The sequence below is a fragment of the Sander vitreus genome, chromosome 15 (genome assembly GCF_031162955.1).
Source record: "Sander vitreus isolate 19-12246 chromosome 15, sanVit1, whole genome shotgun sequence".
Lineage (NCBI taxonomy): Eukaryota > Metazoa > Chordata > Actinopteri > Perciformes > Percidae > Sander > Sander vitreus.
In genome coordinates, this window is record NC_135869.1 from 8,233,616 (window position 1) to 8,252,463 (window position 18,848).

The following is an 18,848-nucleotide window of genomic DNA, read 5'->3' on the forward strand; positions in this document are numbered from 1 at the left end:
TATCATGTTGGAGGATCATGGAAAAATTATTACTGGCGATGGCAGGGTCAAGTCTTTTTAGGTTAGAGGCCACAAAACTCCTCCGGTGGCCCCTTAATTAAATAACGAACAGTCCCTTATATAAAAACACAAGTGTGTATCTCATAATTCCAAGTCCTCTTAAAAGGTCTGATGAAATAAACACATCAGTGAATTATAAACATGATGTTATGGTTGAATTAACGTTGTGTTTATTCCTTGAAAACAATGTCAAAAAAGATGTGTGCTTCAACCATGGATGTATTAAGTGAACGGATTCAGCGCCCTCTGTTCCGCAAAGTAACTACGTGTAATTACTGACCCTCTGGAACCTGACGGGCGTCAGGACCCAGAGGAAATCTGCACTGCAGCCATGTGGTAAACATGGCGGACCTAAACAAGACAGACGAATTGCAGTTCTACAGTGAAATATTAAGGTGCGTAGCTGTCTGTTATGGGAAATATAAGCAAAGTCATCGACAGGGGATTATACATTTTAGATATTTCCTCGCTCAGAGACTGTGTGTCAAATATTTATTATATTAACTGTTGTCCTGTGGTGGGACGGTTTGTTAGCTAACATTAACGTAAGCTTAGCTAGCGTATTGGTGGTAGAACCTGTGAGTCTGTGTGGACATTACGTTACCTTGATATGTTTTTGAATTATTATGGTTATTCTCGGTTGTGTACAGAGGAAGTATATTCAACTCCGCAAAAAGTACTAATAACTTTACCACACTGTAAAAATCCTCTGTAACTTACAAGTAACATTAACGTTAACATTCCTGCAGTAAAATATAGGCTATTAAGTTAACGTTACACTTTATTTAATCAGCAAGTCGCATTGAGATAGAGATCTAATTTTACAAAGTGAGACCTGAGTACAGAGGGAAACAAAGATAAAATAATAATGGTAAAGACATACTGTAGAAACATAATAATAAACTGGCAAAGATTTTAATGTAACGTTACGTTTATATAGACAACAGCATGCGAATTATAAATAACTACATTGAAATATCCATGCCGTAGCTGTAGAAAGGAATAGAAATACAAGCATATGATGTAAAAAAAACAGTCAAGTTGTAAGTAGTAGGGTAGACCGAAAAATAATCGAGTGATTTGTCATGAAAACATGTTTTCAGCCTCTCAAATATGGAAATGTTCTGTTTTTCTTTGTTTTATATCACATTAAACTAAAGTTTGGGTTTGACAAAAATAGAGACAATCACCTTAAAGACAATACAGACATCACCTTTGACTTTAAGAAACTGGGATGGAATTTGTTATTTTTCTTAAATTTTATAGACCAAACTATTAATCTAAAAATACTTCCTTCACCACTGTTGAATAACATGTCTGGGCCAGGTCTCATGAGTGTGAGTCATGTCATGAGCATACAGTATGACTCATGATGACAGTGGAAACACACCATACTTTGTTATATTAGAAATAAATATACCACAGAGTTGTCAGTAGAGCATGCAACAAACCATCCTGTATTCATGATCTAGTAGTCTCCCATTGCCATACCTCCACAGTGCTACGGAGTAAGATGTTAAAGGAACACGCCGACTTATTGGGACTTGAGCTTATTCACCGTAACCCCCAGAGTTAGATAAGTCCATACATACCCTTCTCATCTCCGTGCGTGTCGTAACTCTGTCTGTACAAATAACAAGGTCACATGAGACACAGCCATCTTCTAACTGTATACATACTGGGAACTATATTCTCAGAAGGTGAAGCAGTGCTACTTGGGCGGAGTGATTTGCTCGCAGCACCTGAGAAGCCCCGTGTTGAGGAGCAGAGAGTTTGCGCTAATCACTCCGCCCAAGTAGCAGTGCTTCGCCTTCTGAGAATAGTTCCCAGTATGTACGCACGGAGATGAGAAGGGTATGTATGGACTTATCTAAGTCTGGGGGAAACGGTGAATAAGCTAAAGTCCCAATAAGTCGGCGTGTTCCTTTAATGAAACTGGTTATTTTGGTTTCCATAAGAATTATAAATGCTAAGCACATTGCTGAATGCACTAAAATAACATGTAATATCCGTGATGAGACTTTTTTTTGACAATTACAAACTCAGCCTTGAAAATATAGCAAGTATTAAAGGATGTAAGTCTCGTGGAAGGTTTTAGAAAAACAATGTTTTCATCTTTAGTAGATTCTGATTTTGTAATAGTGTATTTACAGGTCTCTTTAAAAAGTCCAGAGACCGATGTTAGTAGATTCTTTGCTAAAGAGAGAAAGGCTTGTGTCTTTTAAAACTGTAAGAGTGACCACTTCTGCATCAACTTTTAAGAAATGTTATTAAAAACAATATTTTGATCCAAGCTTTTCAGTTTATGTTTATATGTTTTGCCTTTATCAAGTGATAAAAGTAGGGATAGACCGATTATTGGCCCGGGCAGTCTGCAGATTATCTGTATCTGTATATGTATCTGTATCTGTAAGTGCGCTACTTTGGCTCGGCTACAGCTCTGTGTCTGTCGCTCTGCTTCTGTTTCACTCACCACTGAGTCTGATTTAATGTCCCGCCCACAACTCTATCTGACTATCTTTTACTGTGTATTATGTTGAAAGTTTCTAATTTAATAAATAATTGCTTAAAAAAATTTAAATTTTAAGTTTTTTGTTGGAGTTTGTAACATTCCAAACTTAATTGGAATTTCGTTTTTCCAGATATAGGTTATTGGTTTCATTAACTACTAATAATCGGTATCAGTATCGGCCTTGAAATACCAGTATCGGTCAATTCCTAATAAAAAGACATCAAATGTCAGAAGCTGAACGTTATTTTCTTTCTTTAAATTCCAGTCCATCTGAACTGTTTGCAGCCCGGTCCAGGAGTCACAAGATCCCAGTCAGAGGACAGAAGGACTTCTTCCCCAATGACTCAGACGAGCAAAGACAGCGGCTTGAGCAGAGTTTGAATGAGCACTGGAGCCTCATATCCGAGGAGAGAGTGGAGAAGCTGTGAGTAGCATGGGCGTAGCATCTATCCATCCAGGAGTAACATCCATGAGCTCTGTTGTCATCGACTGTGAAAGACAGACAATAAGCAATCATAAATGTTGTAAAAAAAACAAAAAACAAACAAGGGGGTTACAGTTCTAATATAAAATGGTTTTCCGTTTGGCAAACAACTCTGAAAGCTTGGGTTTCTGAATGTCTTTGAATGCATCAACAATAAGTTTTTTTTAAAGCACTCATTGCTCTGCAAAAAGTATAGGTGAATAAATGTGCAAAGTGATGGATTGACGAGTCAAGCAACTTTCACAGCTCTGCAAGTTTTAATTCAGTAAAATGAATTGAAAGTAGAAGCTGAAGGGTAGGAAATATTTAATGCTCCATTAATCAACACCTATATACATTGCAGGAAGGTCTTTCTGTCTGTGTGGGTGTTAAGCGCATATCTCTCAAACCGTTAGTCCGATGGATTTCAAACTTGACAGGTGTCTTGCTGCGGGCACGTCCAAGTGCAGTTTGACGGTGTTTGGATAAGAAATGCAAAATATATCGTCGGTAAAAGAAGCACACATTGGCTTTTGCCGCTCTAGCCGCTGGCCACTCCCCCTCTGCTCACTGCAGGAGTGAGCAGGACCAGAGAGAGAGAGAGAGAGAGAGAGAGAGAGAGAGAGAGAGAGAGAGAGAGAGAGAGAGAGAGCAGCCGAGCAGCCGAGCTTTGGCAGCTAAAATCTGATATACACCTCAGGCCCACAAAAATGTGCAAAGTAGCACAATGTTAACGATCAAACGACACGAGACAACGTCTTTCTCTCTCTCTCTCTCTCCCTCTCTCTCTCCCTCTCCCCCTCTCGCCCTCTCTCTCTTTCTCTCTCTGTGTGTCAAACGGTCCGATTCTGGTGGTTGATGAATGCAGATGTGCTGATTAGCTCTCATAACGGGCCAGGTGGGTAGCGCACTGCCATGAGTCCAGGACGCTAATGTCTGATTGCTCCACATTGTCATTGTGATATTTTGTGATTACATTTTAAATCTGCAGCGTTCTCTGTCAGGTAAATACAGTAGTACAATGTCTGCCTCTGATGTAGACGTAGCCTACACTGCAAGTCAGTAGCAGGCTATACAGTGGAGTTGCAGTGGTTTGGGGTCCTTCTGGAAGTAATTTTGGGGTACAATTTGGTTTTGAAGAATTCTACAAGCAGCCAAGCAGTCGTCCCGTTCCAAACAGGCACATTTGCAACGGACACGGCACTAGTGCATGTTTAGGTGGCCAGAAAAAGTCTATTCTCCTTTTTGTATTTAATTATATGCTTTGTCAATAATGATTAATTATATGTAGGTTGGATGTCAGGTTGTGCTGCAGTGAATTATATACTGTCTTATTTTACTGTAGAGGAAACCTAGTAAAGGCCACATGGATTCCAAGTGAGCAGATTGTGGAGCTTCAGTCTCCAGCTGTGAGTACTGTATCGATAAATGAAACAATCTTTCAATACATACACCTCATCACACCTTATCGTATAAATCACTAGTCAACTAATTATACTGTGTCTTACAGCATTTGTTATTTTTACATAGGGGAAGTTTTGGCAGACGATGGGCTTTTCTGCCAAAGGCAAGCAGTTCCTCCTCCCCGAAGAGGCTCTCTACCTGATGGAGTGTGTGAGTAGCAGTTAAAACCTGTTCCCCAGGGTGTGGTTTACACATCATTCGTTGTGTTATTCATTAATATTTAAATAGCACATGTGATCTATAAAATACTGATTGGTGACCTCTGTGAGTGGCTGTGTGAACAGGGAAATGTGCAGGTGTTTTACCGGGACCTGCCGCTGTCCATCCAGGACGGGTACGAGACGTTTCTGTCCTCGAGCACAGTGAGCCTCCAGCAATATCAGGTACAAGTAAATGTCCCCACAGATATTCTTAAGGACGACTGCACTGCCAAACTGGTCTAATGACTCTTTTAATCACAAAGGTGTTCGGGCATTTGAAGAGGCTTGGCTATGTGGTGCACAGGTTCCACCCCAGGTAACACAATCTCAACGGCCCATTCAGACAGGATTAGAAAATACAGTCAGGCTTTGAAATATAAGATAATAGGTCGGTTAGCCTATAGAGGTGTGAATCTTCACTGATCTCCCGATTGGATTACGATTATCAGGTCTTCCATTCGATATCTTGATGCATCACAATGCTTCAAAATACATTTTTCTATTAAAGCCATATAGGATATTTGACTTGACAAACTTGCATTGTCAAGTGCAATGCCCAAGCTGCAATAAGTAACTTCAGACTGGAATGATGAAGTGTTTGGGTTCATTTCTTTAAGGTAGCTACCATGAAGGTTGACCTATTCTGGATTAGTCATATGCCACCCTACTTTTAACCAGCAAATCTATTGTGCTGTATTGGAATAACTGACCCCAGACAACTCTTTAACAAAAAAGGTATTGTTTACTGAACAATAACTTAAGTGTACAAATAATATTTAGCCGTTAGATTGAATAACAAAAAAAAAAAACATAACACAAATCACACCCTTCAAATATGCTAACTGCAATATTTCTTCAAATGATATTACACACAACTACCCCTTTACCCGTTTCTCTATCAGTTTCCACTTATAACACTCCCAGCTACACACAATTATTCCTCCTTATAGCAGTTTCAATGTAAAACTTACTCAAACCCTATTAAACCACTGTGTTAACACACACCTACCCACCCACACAAGCCGAGAGGAAAAAGAAAAGAAAAGTTGCGGGCCTGACGGTAGCTCGTGTGGACGTGCAGCAGCCAGCAGGACGTTATCTTCAGTGAAGCAAACGCACAGAAATCCAACTTACAGTTAGCTGTTAGTCCAAGAAACACAGCTCAAACACGAAAACCAGTCACCAGCTACGGCAAAGTCCTCTTCAGCAGGGAAACACGCTGTCGTCCTCTCCGGTCCAAAATCAGCATCCTCCGAATCAGCAACTCTCCGCCGTTAGCTCCAACATTATGGTGGGCCACTGCATCGATGCAGCATCGTCCATGTCGGCATCCCGATGAATCGATTATTTGATTAATTTCAACACCTCTATTAGCCTATCACTTTTCTGAAAGAAGTATATTCCATTAATCAATTCAATATCTATACCCATATTTAATTCCCTTTTAGACATTTCACACTTCATTATGTAGTGTGTTGAGAGACGAATCCTGTCAAAATGAATGTTTAACAAGTCTATTTTTCACGCATAACGTGGCTGTGTGCGTGTTTGGCTTCTTACAGTTCGGAGCCGTCGTCCTATGCGAGGCAACTGAACCTGCCTCAGTGTCGTGACAGAGCAGGAAGACAACTGAAGAGGAAGCGCAGCGCCAGCCCAACATCCAGGTGAACGCATGCCCTGTACTAGGCCTGTGCCGATCGAATGGTATATTATACCGGCAAGTCCGCCCGCTCACCCTGTTGATCAGCAAGAAGGAATTTTTAATTGAAGTAAATGAAACCAGTTTGCCATCTCTTTTTCATGGATCTGATCTGAGTTCCCCAGCTGCCAGCATGCATCCACACATTTATGCATTTACACACACACACACATTCACATTCACATATATATATATATATACACACACACACACACACACACACACACACACACGCACACACACAGGTTTGTGGCACTATCTTTGTGGGGACCCATCATAGACATAATGCATTCCCAAGCCGCTTACCCGAACCTTGACCATCACAACTAAATGCCTAACCTTAACCCTCACCCTCACCATAACCTAATTATATCTCTAATCTTACAACCAAGTCTTAACTCTCAAACAGCCCCTTTAAACTTGTGGTTTCCAGCATTTTGGCCCCACAAAGCTGTCGGGACCCCACAAGTATACTGGACTCCCGGTTTTTGGACCCCACGAATATAGTTAAACAGGCACACACGCACACAGACACAGACACACACACCTACACACACCTACCTGACCTCCATGCCAAATTACAGCATCCTAGGGAGAAAAAAGGTTGGGACATTTTTGTAGACCGACCAACCAACAGAGCGAGCTATAGAGCTGCCGGTTCCTTTTTATAGTGAAATCTCTGTTCCCAGGGTCCAAGGTGATCTCCAAAGATATTGAATTGTTGGTCAAGTCATTGATTACTCCACAGCACTGACCTACTGTAAAGTGTAATAAACGACTTGACATGTGAGACTGTCCTTCATTAGTCAGCGCAGTGGTTCTTTATGTAAATTGAGAGAGTTACACAATGTTTGCTCTTGCTGTAGTAACACTGAAGCACAAGAAGAATCCTCTACTGACAGACTGGAGGAAGGTAAACATGGCTACGAAGGTGAGGAGGAGGAAAAACGTCCTGAGTCACACCTGACGATGTCTCCAGAGACTTCAAGCACCCAGACTGCCACTGCCAGTTCAGCACACAAAGGCGGGGGCAGGACCTGGTGGATGACGGATGTTCTCAGGGACCGACCAGATCAGCGGCCTGCCTCTAGGACCTTGCGCTGGGACTTCAGCTCCATCCCTTTCCCAGACCTGGGATCCCGGAAGTGCCTCTCCAGCTGCCTGGCCTCCCCAGACCCCTCTCTGCTCCCTGGGTCTTTGGCTGTGGGAGTCTGTGACATTGCCCTCTGGACCCAAAAAATAAACCTGAGGGAGGTGAAGATGTCCTCAAAGGAGCAGAAGAGGGAAAAGGACAAGCAGAGGCGGCGGTGGGACGTCAACAAAGACAGAGAGGTTTGTAGCATCTTAACATCAAAATGCAACTGAAAAATGGTTCCACACAAATTCTGTGGTAAACATGATCTGGGAAATCATAGTTTATTTTCAAGTGATATATCAAAATGGGATTATGGGGGATCACATTGTAAATTCCGTTTTAAGGTTCAGCAGTGCACAAACTGGGCGGAGTATAGGAAGCTCCTGGCGAGGCGGCAGGGGAAGCGTAAAGGCCGACCAGAACACCTGTGGGACAGGGAAGTCACTCCTTTACATGACCCAAGACAACCAATCCCCACTGGTGAGATCACGTGAACCTAGTCTGTAAAGTTCACTTAATATAGTTTCTGGATTTTATTCTACATCGATTAGTTGTGTCTGATTCAAGTCAGTGACATTTGCTTTTTCTTCAAGGGGAGCTGCTGGATAAAATCAGTGTCATCGGATCCACACATTTGCTCGAGGGGGCGTCCAGGTATCAGTTGTTTCTTTTTTCCTGTTTTTACACTGGAAATTGGTCAAAAGTGGAAATGATTTGCCTTGTCTGATGCCAGTTCAATCAGGAGAGGCTGATTTATAGTTTTATGTAGCCCCTATGCAATTGGCCTACAACGGTTGTTGTGAGCATTAATACTTGTGCACTGGTGTCTGCGTCACTCTGCAGTTACACCACCAAAAGTTGGCGGTAGGGTTTAAATGCTACTGTGTAAAGTTTCTTTTTGATGTTCGCACCATGGCGACTTCAACTGAGCGGCTCGTGTTGGAGTTGGAGCTAATAAATGTTGAACAACAATTACTTTAACTGAGATTGCTGCAACGCCACAAGAGAGAAGGTGTGGAGGAGTTGTGTCCGGCCACCGAGACACATGGACGTGGAAACCAAGCGGACCACTTACTTACTTAATTGTTAGGGTCTGCTGCGTTGCTCCGACGTGTAGTTACGTTTCTCAGGAGGTGCACGTCAGGCTACGACATAGGGTACGCATCTACACCGTATCTATGGCATAGATTCAACGCTGAAGAATAAACTGGCCTTAAGTTGGCTTTTAGACGAACAAAAAAAAAGCCCTATGTTAAAAAAAAATGCAAAGGGGCTGCGTTTGTGTTGCTTCAGGTTGCGGTGAGACAGGGAAATATAGTTTAGCAACATTTTCAAAAATGAGAGAAGCGCATACAAATGACGGGAGTTAATGACGTGCCTTATTCGTGACGTGACTTAATGTGAACGGAGCTCGTCTTACTGCTATCACAACTAATGATCGTTGATTTACAAACACACGTGGACTCCGTGAGACAAAGGAGGCTCTGGTGTTTGTCACCACCTCATTGTACAGTGAGGTTGATGTTATGGTACTATACGGAGAGTGAATCGTTCAGGGAATAACCTTGTGCTTTGTCCGCTCAGGTTAAAAGGCTCAGATGACTGGAGGATTTGTTTCAATGTTTACCAACCTGATTCAGTGGCGGACTTCAAGAAGAGCAACCCAGGGAAACCTTACTCCCGGATGTGTGTGTGCAGGTAAGCAATCGCACAAATTGAATGAGGGCATGTTTACTCAAGATTGGCTTACAGTAAACAGACATCTGACTGAAATTAAATAAATATCACAGTGGTTGCAGATGAATGGCGATTTTGTCTCATCTTTATTTTTAAATTTTTTGATTAATCTTTGGTCAGAAAATACTAATAAAGATTCATCACAACTTCCTAGATTGGAAGAACACATTTACCCGTGTCTCTCACAAAACTAAGATCATTTGTCTCCCCTGTTGTGTCTCAGTTTCGATGGCCCTGTGCCGGACCTGCGAGCCATCAAGCTGCTGAGCTTCCAGAGTGGAGACATCCCAGTGGTCTTTGCTGTAGTGGACCACGGAGACATCTCCTTCTACACCTTCAAAGACTTCCAGCTGCCCACTGATGTGTACCCCTGAGACCTGTAAAACATGTACCAACCCTGAACGCATCCAGGACTTTTATAATAATCTACATCTGTCTGCTTGGCTGGACATACAAAAAATAAAAAAAAATACAACTAATCATTGATGTTACAGATGAAAAGAAAAGAAAAAAATCCTGAAAATGATATATTTTGTGTGTCTGGCCAGTGATTTACAATGCAAAGGGAGTTTAATTGTCAAAGCTTTAATCCCTCGGTCGGATCTGTGCGGATACTACCTCTAAGCAGATCTCAAATTGGACCTATTTTAATTCTAGCCATTCTTTATCAGTTTTCAGGCTTTGTTTACACTAATGGCAGTGCTGTCAGAGAGAAAAGGTATTTTCCCTATTAATTTCTGGGACCAACAGACCGTCGGAGTGACTTATGTGAACTGTTTAGTTGGTTTTTTTATTGTTTATTTTCTGCAACAACAACACGAAGATAGATTGAGTTCTTTATTCCTAGTGGGAAATAAATGTTTGCTACAACACTCAAATAGTCACGTAAACATAAAAGATAAGATGGTACCAAAAACTGCAAACAGGCTGCCGCTACAGTGGTGCCATCTAAGGATAGTTGCTGTTGTTTTTGTGTGCATTTAAGAAAGGAAGTAATTTAAAGCAAAAAATACAGTGTTAGTGATACTGTATTTGTTTAATTTAAAGATACACTTCTGGATTCAGTTACAGCGCTCAATACACATTCAATTTTATTTCATTTATAGTATCAAATCATAACAAGAGTTATCTCAAGACACTTTACAGATGCAGATAGAGTAGGTCTAGACCACATTCTATAATTTACAAAGACCCAACAATTCCAGTAATTTCCCCCAAGAGCAAGCATTTAGTGTGACAGTGGCGAGGAAAACTTCCTTTTAGGAAGAAACCTCGGACAGACCCAGGCTCTTGGTAGGCGGTGTCTGACGATGCCGGTTGGGGGTGTGATGAACAGTGGCAATAGTAGTCACAATAAAGATAATGGAACAGTGAGTAGAAATAGTAGTCGTAGTAGTTCATGGCATAGCAGGGCACAGCAGGGCGTTACAGGATGTAGCATGGCACAGCAGAGCATAGATGTAGGGCACTGCAGGGCGTTACAGGATGTAGCATGGCACAGCAGAGCATAGATGTAGGGCACTGCAGGGCGTTACAGGATGTAGCATGGCACAGCAGAGCATAGCAGGACGTAGCAGGATGCAGCAGGACGTAGCAGGACACCACATAGCATAGCAGGACGTCCAAGGAATCCAAGGAAACATAAGAACTCCGGGGAATAAGCTCCCCAGAGCTAGGTTAGTAACAAGCATTTCTGGGACATGGATGCACACAAATGGAAAGAGAGGAGAGAGAAGCTCAGTGTGTCTAAGGAAGTCCCCTTTCTTATCAGTTGAGTTTTAAAGCATCAACAGTGAGCTGGGAGGAAAATATTGGGATTGGGGATATAAGTCCTATAATAAAACAATAACGTGTATCTTTAAATTAAAGAATCGTTACAATTCACATTTTCTTGAGGGTAATTTCGGGACGTTCTTTGGGACAGGTTCAAAACCTGGAAAACAACTGGTTTTCGTGCTTTTTAGGGGAAAAATGTTAAACTGCTTTTTTTCTGAAGTTGTGTCAGGGTGTCTACCTGCGTGTCAATCACTGCTCACATGGTTAATTCTCCCTTGTGGGGGGAGGGGCTTAGGAGACCATTTGGGCTTTAGCAGAAAGGGGGGGGGGGGAGGGACTGAGAAGTTGTCGATGTTCAAATTCTTTGGCTAAGTCCTGGATCCTCCCAATCCTACCTACAGCACCTTTTAAAGTACTGCAGTCAAAAACTTACTTAATAAAAGTACAAATGTATTGATATCAAAATATATTTAAAGTACAAAAAGTAAAAGCACTCAAACACAGAACGGCCTATTTCAGAATAATATTTATTATTGGATTACAATTATTGATGCATTAATGTGTTCATTACTTTAATGCAGCTGGTAAAAGTGGAGCTCATTTGAATTGCTGCTGGATAGCTTAATAATACATAATGTATTAGTTTATATGTTTTTCTATCAATAATCTGAAACTACAAAGTACCTAAAGTTATCGAACAAATCCAGTGAAGTAAAAAGTACAATATTTCCCTCTGAGATGTGATGGATAAGAAGTATAAAATGAAAAACTTAAGTAAAAAACTTAATTCCACCACTGCTTTCTCTTAGACCTTCATTGACATCTTCATCAGCCGCTAAGCTGATAAAGAACCAGTTAGTAAATGGGCCTTGAGTGAAGTCAAACTACTATTCACAAGTTTAAGAGTGAACTTTGATATTCAAGTTAAAAAAAAGTAAGAAAGTTGGGATTCTGTTGGTTCTTGTGTGAAACCAGCTTAAGGAAAAGGTTTTCCACCTGTTGCAAACACAGGAGTCTCTGGGTGGTATTTAACATGTTAAAAATGTGCTGCTCAGATATTACTGTTCAATTCTTTTTACAGTATGTGCAGGTTATTTTTTTTTTTTTTACATTTTATAATTAAAATACTCTGGAATCATTTCATTGTTTGTTTTTTTCTTGAACACAGGCATTGATAGCATCTGGAACTGTTCTGTTTACACACTGGCACCCTTTCCGCTGATGTTACACTGAGATCTCCTCATGTTCACTTTTTGCTTCAGCTGCAGGTCAACAATAGAAATGCACAGATGATTTGTGTTTTTGTTCCTTAACCCACAGAAACCAACAGACCACAGAAGCAAAGAGAAGATTTCTTTCACTCACAGTGCAATTATTGAATCTACACTGCTGCATTGTTCTGCTGGCTATGCAGCACAGCGTTGCAGCTTAAAAGGGGTTTGCTCAGATTGAGATGAAGACAAGCAGCCATGTCAGCTCTGAGGACTCTAGCTGTTCTTGCTTTAATAGGTGAGTTATTAAATGAAAATATTGGTTTTGATTGGATTCACTAATATTGGAATGAAGTTTTCCTTGTCTATGAAGTTTTTTTTTTGTCTCCTTCCCAGCAGGCGTGTCCAGCAGTCAGACTTCAGACTGCTCATACGTCGGCCTTCTGGAACACTTGAACCTGACAACAACAAATGATCTTCTAGCGATTGTGCGACCCGTGAAATACTGGAATAAGACCACCTTTGTTCAGATGGACATGTTGTTGTATGGTATTTTACAAGTGGTAAGTGTATTTTAAGTGTATACATTGAGCTTTCAGAGTTCATCACTTTCATGAGCGTTTCTGTTTTTTCAAGGGTCAGTTCACTCAAAACACAAATATGTTTTTTGCACTTATCCATTGTGGTATCTATGTAAGTAAGAAAGTACCTTTACTCAAGGACTGTGTTTTATTTAAGTATTTCGATTATATTGTACCTCTTATTACATTTCAGAGGGAAGTATTGTACATTTTACTAAATTTATTTGAGTGCTAGTTAAAATACACTCAGTTGACAGGTTACGCAGTCTAACATTGTGTTGTACAGACCAGTACTTTTATATCAACGAGGGTTCATTTCAACAGTACCACAAACTACATTCTCCAAAATGTGGGGTTTTAGTGAATCGATCCTTTGAAGTAAACATGCTGTTACTGTTGTAAATGCCCACGATTACTCACCACAGCGCTGCTGATTGTCTGCAGGATGAGAAGTCACAAACCTTCACGACTCACATCTGGACCCAAATGGTAAGACATTAAGGGAACACAGACATAATCATGTTGAGTTCAGGTGCATTTTCAAACCTCAGTGATCTGTTACCAACATCGTTTTGCTTCAGCCTTACAGTCATGGCTCTTTCGATCTCACACACTCATCAACACGTGTCAGGAAATGTTATAAACGCAGCTTTTTCTTTCCCCAGCGTTGGACAAATGAATTCCTAACTTGGAATTCATCTGACTTTTGTGGGATTAACATGCTGACAATTCCTAGATCCATGCTGTGGATCCCAGATATGCATATCCAAGAGGAGTATGACATTTTGATTTTTGTTTTATTATTTTTTGGGGGCTTTTATGGCCTTGAATTGACAGAACCGCTTGAAAACAGGAAATGGAAGAGAGAGGGGTGACGACATGCAGCTAAGGGCCGTGGGTCAAATTCAAACGCACACTCTACTGGTTGAACCCTAACCCTAACTTTTTTTTTTGTGCATCATTTTCCGTGTAGAACAGATCTTCCGCTGAGAAAAAATTTGTTTCATACTATAACTCTACTAGTAAAATGAATTACGGATTCTGAATTATGAACCTGGTGATAGCTGCTGTGACTTGTTTAGATCTCTATATTGATAAAAACCTACTTTACTTTTTCAGTACCTGTGATACTGGGAGCATTCAAGAAAGTCCATTTGTCAGTTTGTCTCCCAGCGGCATGGTGTTGGCAAACACACGTCAGCTGCTGACCTCCACCTGTCAGCTGAATCTCACCCTGTTCCCCTTCGATACGCAACATTGCAATATCACATTTTCATCCATGAACTCACAAGGTAAAGCACACCCGATGAACTGCACTTGATATATCAACTGCTTTGGAACGTATTTGATGTAATTATTGAATGCTTATTTTCTCCACTCAGCGAATACTATAACACTGGGAACAGTCTACAATGACACGCTGCTTACTCAAATCTCAGAGCAGATCATGGTCACACAGGGAGAATGGCAACTCATAAACATGAACATTGTTTCTACTTTTTCCAAAGGTGTGGGAAACAAACTTATATACAGGGTAAGAAAATATGTGTAGGACATACAGTATATCCGTGTGTGTGTGTTTGTCTCTAATTCATATTGTTTGTTTTTTCAGATCACACTCTGCAGGAAGCCAATGCTTTATGTTATTAATTTAATCGTGCCACTGTTGTATTTTCTGGTCCTGGATTTGGCCACCTTCTTTATCAGTGAGGCCAGAGGTGAAAAGCTGAGCTTCAAAGTGACCGTCCTCCTGTCCATCTCCGTCCTACTGCTGATTCTTAAAGACATGTTGCCCTCTACTGAAGACAGGCTGCCGATGATAGGTAAGATGGCGCACAGACCTCAGGCCACAGATTTAACTTTTCAGCATCTGCTTTACTGGTGTCAACAACATTGCGCTGACCATAGTCTATGGCTGAATCTCTAGCCCTTAAATGGCTTCCTCGACTCCTCCACTTGCCTCCCTTCCTCGCGTCTTAGTCCCTCCCACCGAGGAGGCACGGGAGAGTTGCGAGGTAATCATGGGAGGAGAGAGGCAACGAGCAAATGTGTTTTACAGGGATGAGATGTACTTTCCTCTGAAGCGTTACATGAATTGGTCAGCTGTATGGGCGGAGTTAGCATGGGCTTTCAGCTGCATGGCTTCCAGGAAGGCTGCTCTCGTGTATCTTTGCTCATGGCTCCTCGGGGATTCCTCCTCGATGCTCGGTCCTCGGGGCAGAAATGAGAGCTTTGAGACGGCCTTCACGGAGGAGGGACAGAACAAGTTCCGGTTCAGCCGAGGACCGAGGAGTTGAGGTGCTATCAAATGAGGGTTATGAGATGCAGACCCTATCGACGAATTTTCATTTCCGGGATTGTTCAGTTGCCGCCGGAAATTCCCCCCTATGTCCCACTTTTTGGCCGTATGTCCGTGACCTTCCAATTTCTTTGATTTGGCATTCCAAACTCCGATGGATTCATGAGGACTATGGTTAACTGCTCCTCAGATCTCTGCAGGATAAATCCAGACAGCTAGCTAGACTATCTGTCCAATCTGAGTTTTCTGTCGCACGACTAAAACAACTTTTGAACGTACACACGTTCCACCAAAACAAGTTCCTTCCCGAGGCTATTTTGCAGAGGCACCGTGGCTCCGTCCGGGGCTTAGCACCGCCCATGCCGATTGTGATTGGTTTAAAGAAATGCCAATAAACCAGAGCAAGTTTTTCTCCAATCCCGGGATGTTGTGTGGACTAGCCAGACCCTCCTCCGCAGCGCTGTGGAGGAAGGTCTGGCAAGACTACACTGACTGCAAATGTCTGCACCTTTTTCTAGCCAGGTACTGTGTTATGATCTTCGCCCTGGTGGGGCTGAGCGTTCTGGAGACCATGCTGGTGAGCTTCCTAATTGACCTCAACGGTTGCTGTGGTAACAAGGCTCAAAGCTCCGTTAATGCCCAAGTGGATATTCAGCTGGAAGCCGACAATCACAAGGGTACACTTTCTGCCAACTAAAGACAGACATGTATTTTTTTTTCTATTTGTGTAAGATATATTGTTGTCAGTTTTCTACTAAACCCCTTTTTGATAAAACAAACCAAAATTTCTCAAACATTACATAATGTGTAAACACTAGCAGACACAGTCACACACACACACACACACACACACAATAACACAAACAAACGTAGCGATCGAGGGAGTGCAAGAACTACAACTCCAGTTTTCTGCGAGGTAAAATTTGTGTTTTGCTATATTTCAAATATTTTCACCGGCTCTACCCTGCCATCAGACAGCACTTTAAGGCGGGGAACTGAAGCCCTTATTTTGCTAGTTGGCGTTTCTATTTGAACATTCCGGACAACAATGCAGATGGAGTCGGCCTTTCATTTAAGATTAGGGTTCCTTGATTTTTAGGCAACAAGCTGTGGACATCACATCTGACATGATATCACGAGTGACCCCTTTTACATTGTCACATTGTTTTTACATTATTATTTCATACATTGGTATTATGCAAATATTGATTATAACCACTTGAAGCAGTTGACATCCCAACTTGGTATTTTCCTGTTTAGCATGCTGAATTATCTTTCTCCTTCCCCACGCAGAGCCTGGTGGAGCTGAAGAGACCCCAGAGAAAAGTTCCTTTCCTCTGGATCGGCCCGATGAGCGCGACCTTCTGAAACTAATCCTGGAGGAAATGAAGGCCGCTCGACAGGAAGCTGAAGGACAAGACAAAACCAAGATAAAGCCTGGACTCTACAGAAGACTGGCCCAAATCATAGACTCTGTTTTCTTCACCCTCTACTTTGGAACTGTTGTAGTTCTTTTGACATACATGTATTCAGTGTGGGTTTCACAATATGTTAATAGTAATTAGATGATGTGTGTGTGTACTATGCCAGTGCATGCTCTTAAATGAGATTACAATGGGATTATAACTGCTGTAATTATCTATCTATATATATATATATATATATATATATATATATATATATATATATATATATATATATATATATATTACTGTTTCTAAACCCTAAATGTTAATTCTACATTTTCTGTCCTTTATTCATTCTTCCTAAAGTGCAGAATAGATCTCACTGATCTTTTCAGACATGAGCTCACAACCTGCAACAAGTACAGATTATGAAATTGATTGTATATACAGCATGTTATTAAATGTTTCAATTATATGATGTGTTGGATTAAAATAAAGTTGATTTTTGTTTATATTGGTGTTTTTTTATTTTTATTTATTTGTATATGTGACACAAAATAACAGTACAGGAGGGTAATTGGCATTTTTGCTGCTGAAGATATAAAATGGAATGTTCTATGTAATGGAAAAACTAATACCAGACTCCTCTGTTAAAAGTATAGGTCTGGCATTTATGACATTACTTCAGTAAAAGTAGCCTAAGTAGCCTATAATCATGAAAATGTAGTTGAAGTATTAAAGGCATATACATGTCCCCCTTGACCGTTATACTGTATTATATATGACATCATTAGGTAATTTTTACTCATGCAGTAATTAAGTAAAAGCAGGATTTAACTGTTATGGTTGGTTGAGCTGGAGTTCATTGTGAACTATAAACTAATGATTATTTCCATTATGGATTAATCTGCTGATTGTTTTATCCATTAACCGATTGATTGTTTGGTTTGTAATATAGTGTAAATAATGAGAAATGGCGTCCCAGTTACCCAGAGGCCAACGTGACACCATCACAATGTTTGTTTAGTCCAACCAACAGTACAAACTTCAACATTACTAATACATTACAACTATTGACATTATTAAAAGAAAAAACAATTATCAAAATTATTTTCTGTCAATCCATTCATCGACTTATTGTTTCAGCTGTATTTTCATATAGTGCTGGGTAGTTTATTCTATAACACAGCATCATATTTTATAAGCTCTTCATATGTTTTGTATGCAAAACAATCTTTCAATCATTTTATTTTATTTTTCATAGGTTACGAGCCCAATGTTACCTTTAAAAAGAATCTAGACTCGTGGCTGGGTTAGCTCAGTTGGTAGGGCAGGCGCACATATATAGAGGTTTACTCATCGACGCTGCGGCCCTTTGCTGCATGTCATTCCCCCCTCTCTCTCCCCTTTCATGTCTTCATCTGTCCTGTGAAATTAAAGGCCTAAAATGCCCCAAAAATAATCTTAAAAAAAATAAATAAATAAAAAAACTACACTGACACAACGGCTATCCATACAAACAATCATACTAACAGATGAAATAAGAAAAAAACACAACACAAACATAAACCATTATCCTCTAACAACACAAACATAAATCATCACCCTCCATATTATAACTACAATAACAATGAGATGTTAAAGGTGCACTATGAGTTCCTGCATGGTCACTTCTGTTGACGTTCCAAGTAAATTTCAAACATAACAGAGCAAGCTTGTGCAAATGAGTGTGATATTGCTCAGAGTCAGTGGTGGAAGAAGTACTCACATCCTTTACTTAAGTAAAAGTACTAATACCACACTGTAAAAAAAACTCTGTTACAAGTAAAAGGCCTGCATTGAAAATGTTACTAAAGTTAAAGTATGTGTCATCAGGAAAATGTACTTAAAGTATTAAAAGTAAAAGTACTAAATGCAGAAAAATCCTCACATTTTAGAAACTGGAAAACAAAACATTTCTGTTTAATGGTCTAATCATTTCAGCTGGAGGTGTAGGCCTGTATATTATTGGGTAGTTTAATTTATAATACAACATCGTATTTTATATACTACATGTTTTGTGTGCAAAAATCTTAATTTTTAAAGTAACTAGTAACTAAAATTGTCAGATTAATGTAGTGGAGTAAAAAGTACAATATTTCTCTCTGAAATGTAGCAGAGTAGAAGAAGAAAGTGCATGAAAAGAAAATACTTAAGTACAAGTACCTCAATTTTATACTTAACAGTACTTAAGTAAATGTAGGCTACTTAGTTACATCCCACCACTGTTCAGAGTGCAGACAGGAATGCATGTCATATGACATGT

The 18,848-nt window shown here is 40.5% G+C and overlaps 2 protein-coding genes across 4 annotated transcripts; both read left to right on the forward strand.

Annotated features, from left to right (window-relative positions):
• Positions 1-375: 375 nt before the first annotated feature.
• Positions 376-9,798, forward strand: tsen54 (TSEN54 tRNA splicing endonuclease subunit). Its single transcript, XM_078269185.1, has 12 exons — positions 376-455; positions 2,838-2,996; positions 4,381-4,444; positions 4,566-4,649; positions 4,784-4,882; positions 4,963-5,015; positions 6,262-6,363; positions 7,265-7,730; positions 7,878-8,013; positions 8,127-8,187; positions 9,118-9,231; positions 9,494-9,798. The coding sequence occupies exons 1-12, from the start codon at positions 403-405 to the stop codon at positions 9,642-9,644; spliced, it is 1,542 nt and encodes a 513-aa protein (XP_078125311.1). The 5' UTR covers positions 376-402; the 3' UTR covers positions 9,645-9,798.
• A 2,181-nt stretch (positions 9,799-11,979) lies between these two features.
• LOC144529850 (5-hydroxytryptamine receptor 3A) lies at positions 11,980-16,776 on the forward strand. Of its 3 annotated transcripts, none has more exons than XM_078269186.1 (9): positions 11,980-12,555; positions 12,654-12,820; positions 13,283-13,327; positions 13,504-13,613; positions 13,958-14,130; positions 14,221-14,372; positions 14,451-14,661; positions 15,656-15,814; positions 16,431-16,776. In XM_078269186.1, the coding sequence occupies exons 1-9, from the start codon at positions 12,516-12,518 to the stop codon at positions 16,700-16,702; spliced, it is 1,329 nt and encodes a 442-aa protein (XP_078125312.1). In that variant the 5' UTR covers positions 11,980-12,515; the 3' UTR covers positions 16,703-16,776. The 3 variants fall into 3 exon arrangements, with proteins under 3 accessions (XP_078125312.1, XP_078125313.1, XP_078125314.1); XM_078269187.1 differs by having other exon boundaries at positions 12,657-12,820; XM_078269188.1 differs by lacking the exon at positions 11,980-12,555 and having other exon boundaries at positions 12,710-12,820; positions 13,264-13,327.
• The last annotated feature ends 2,072 nt before the right edge of the window (positions 16,777-18,848 follow it).

Excerpts from the sequence above, each read along its gene's own strand:
- tsen54 (XM_078269185.1), top strand. The coding sequence starts at position 403 with ATGGCGGACCTAAACAAGACAGACGAATTGCAGTTCTACAGTGAAATA. Across the intron at positions 6,364-7,264 it reads AGCGCCAGCCCAACATCCAG|TAACACTGAAGCACAAGAAG; the intron begins GTGAACGCATGC and ends CTCTTGCTGTAG. Across the intron at positions 9,232-9,493 it reads TCCCGGATGTGTGTGTGCAG|TTTCGATGGCCCTGTGCCGG; the intron begins GTAAGCAATCGC and ends GTTGTGTCTCAG.
- LOC144529850 (XM_078269186.1), top strand. The coding sequence starts at position 12,516 with ATGTCAGCTCTGAGGACTCTAGCTGTTCTTGCTTTAATAG. Across the intron at positions 12,556-12,653 it reads AGCTGTTCTTGCTTTAATAG|CAGGCGTGTCCAGCAGTCAG; the intron begins GTGAGTTATTAA and ends TCTCCTTCCCAG. Across the intron at positions 15,815-16,430 it reads GGAAGCCGACAATCACAAGG|AGCCTGGTGGAGCTGAAGAG; the intron begins GTACACTTTCTG and ends TTCCCCACGCAG.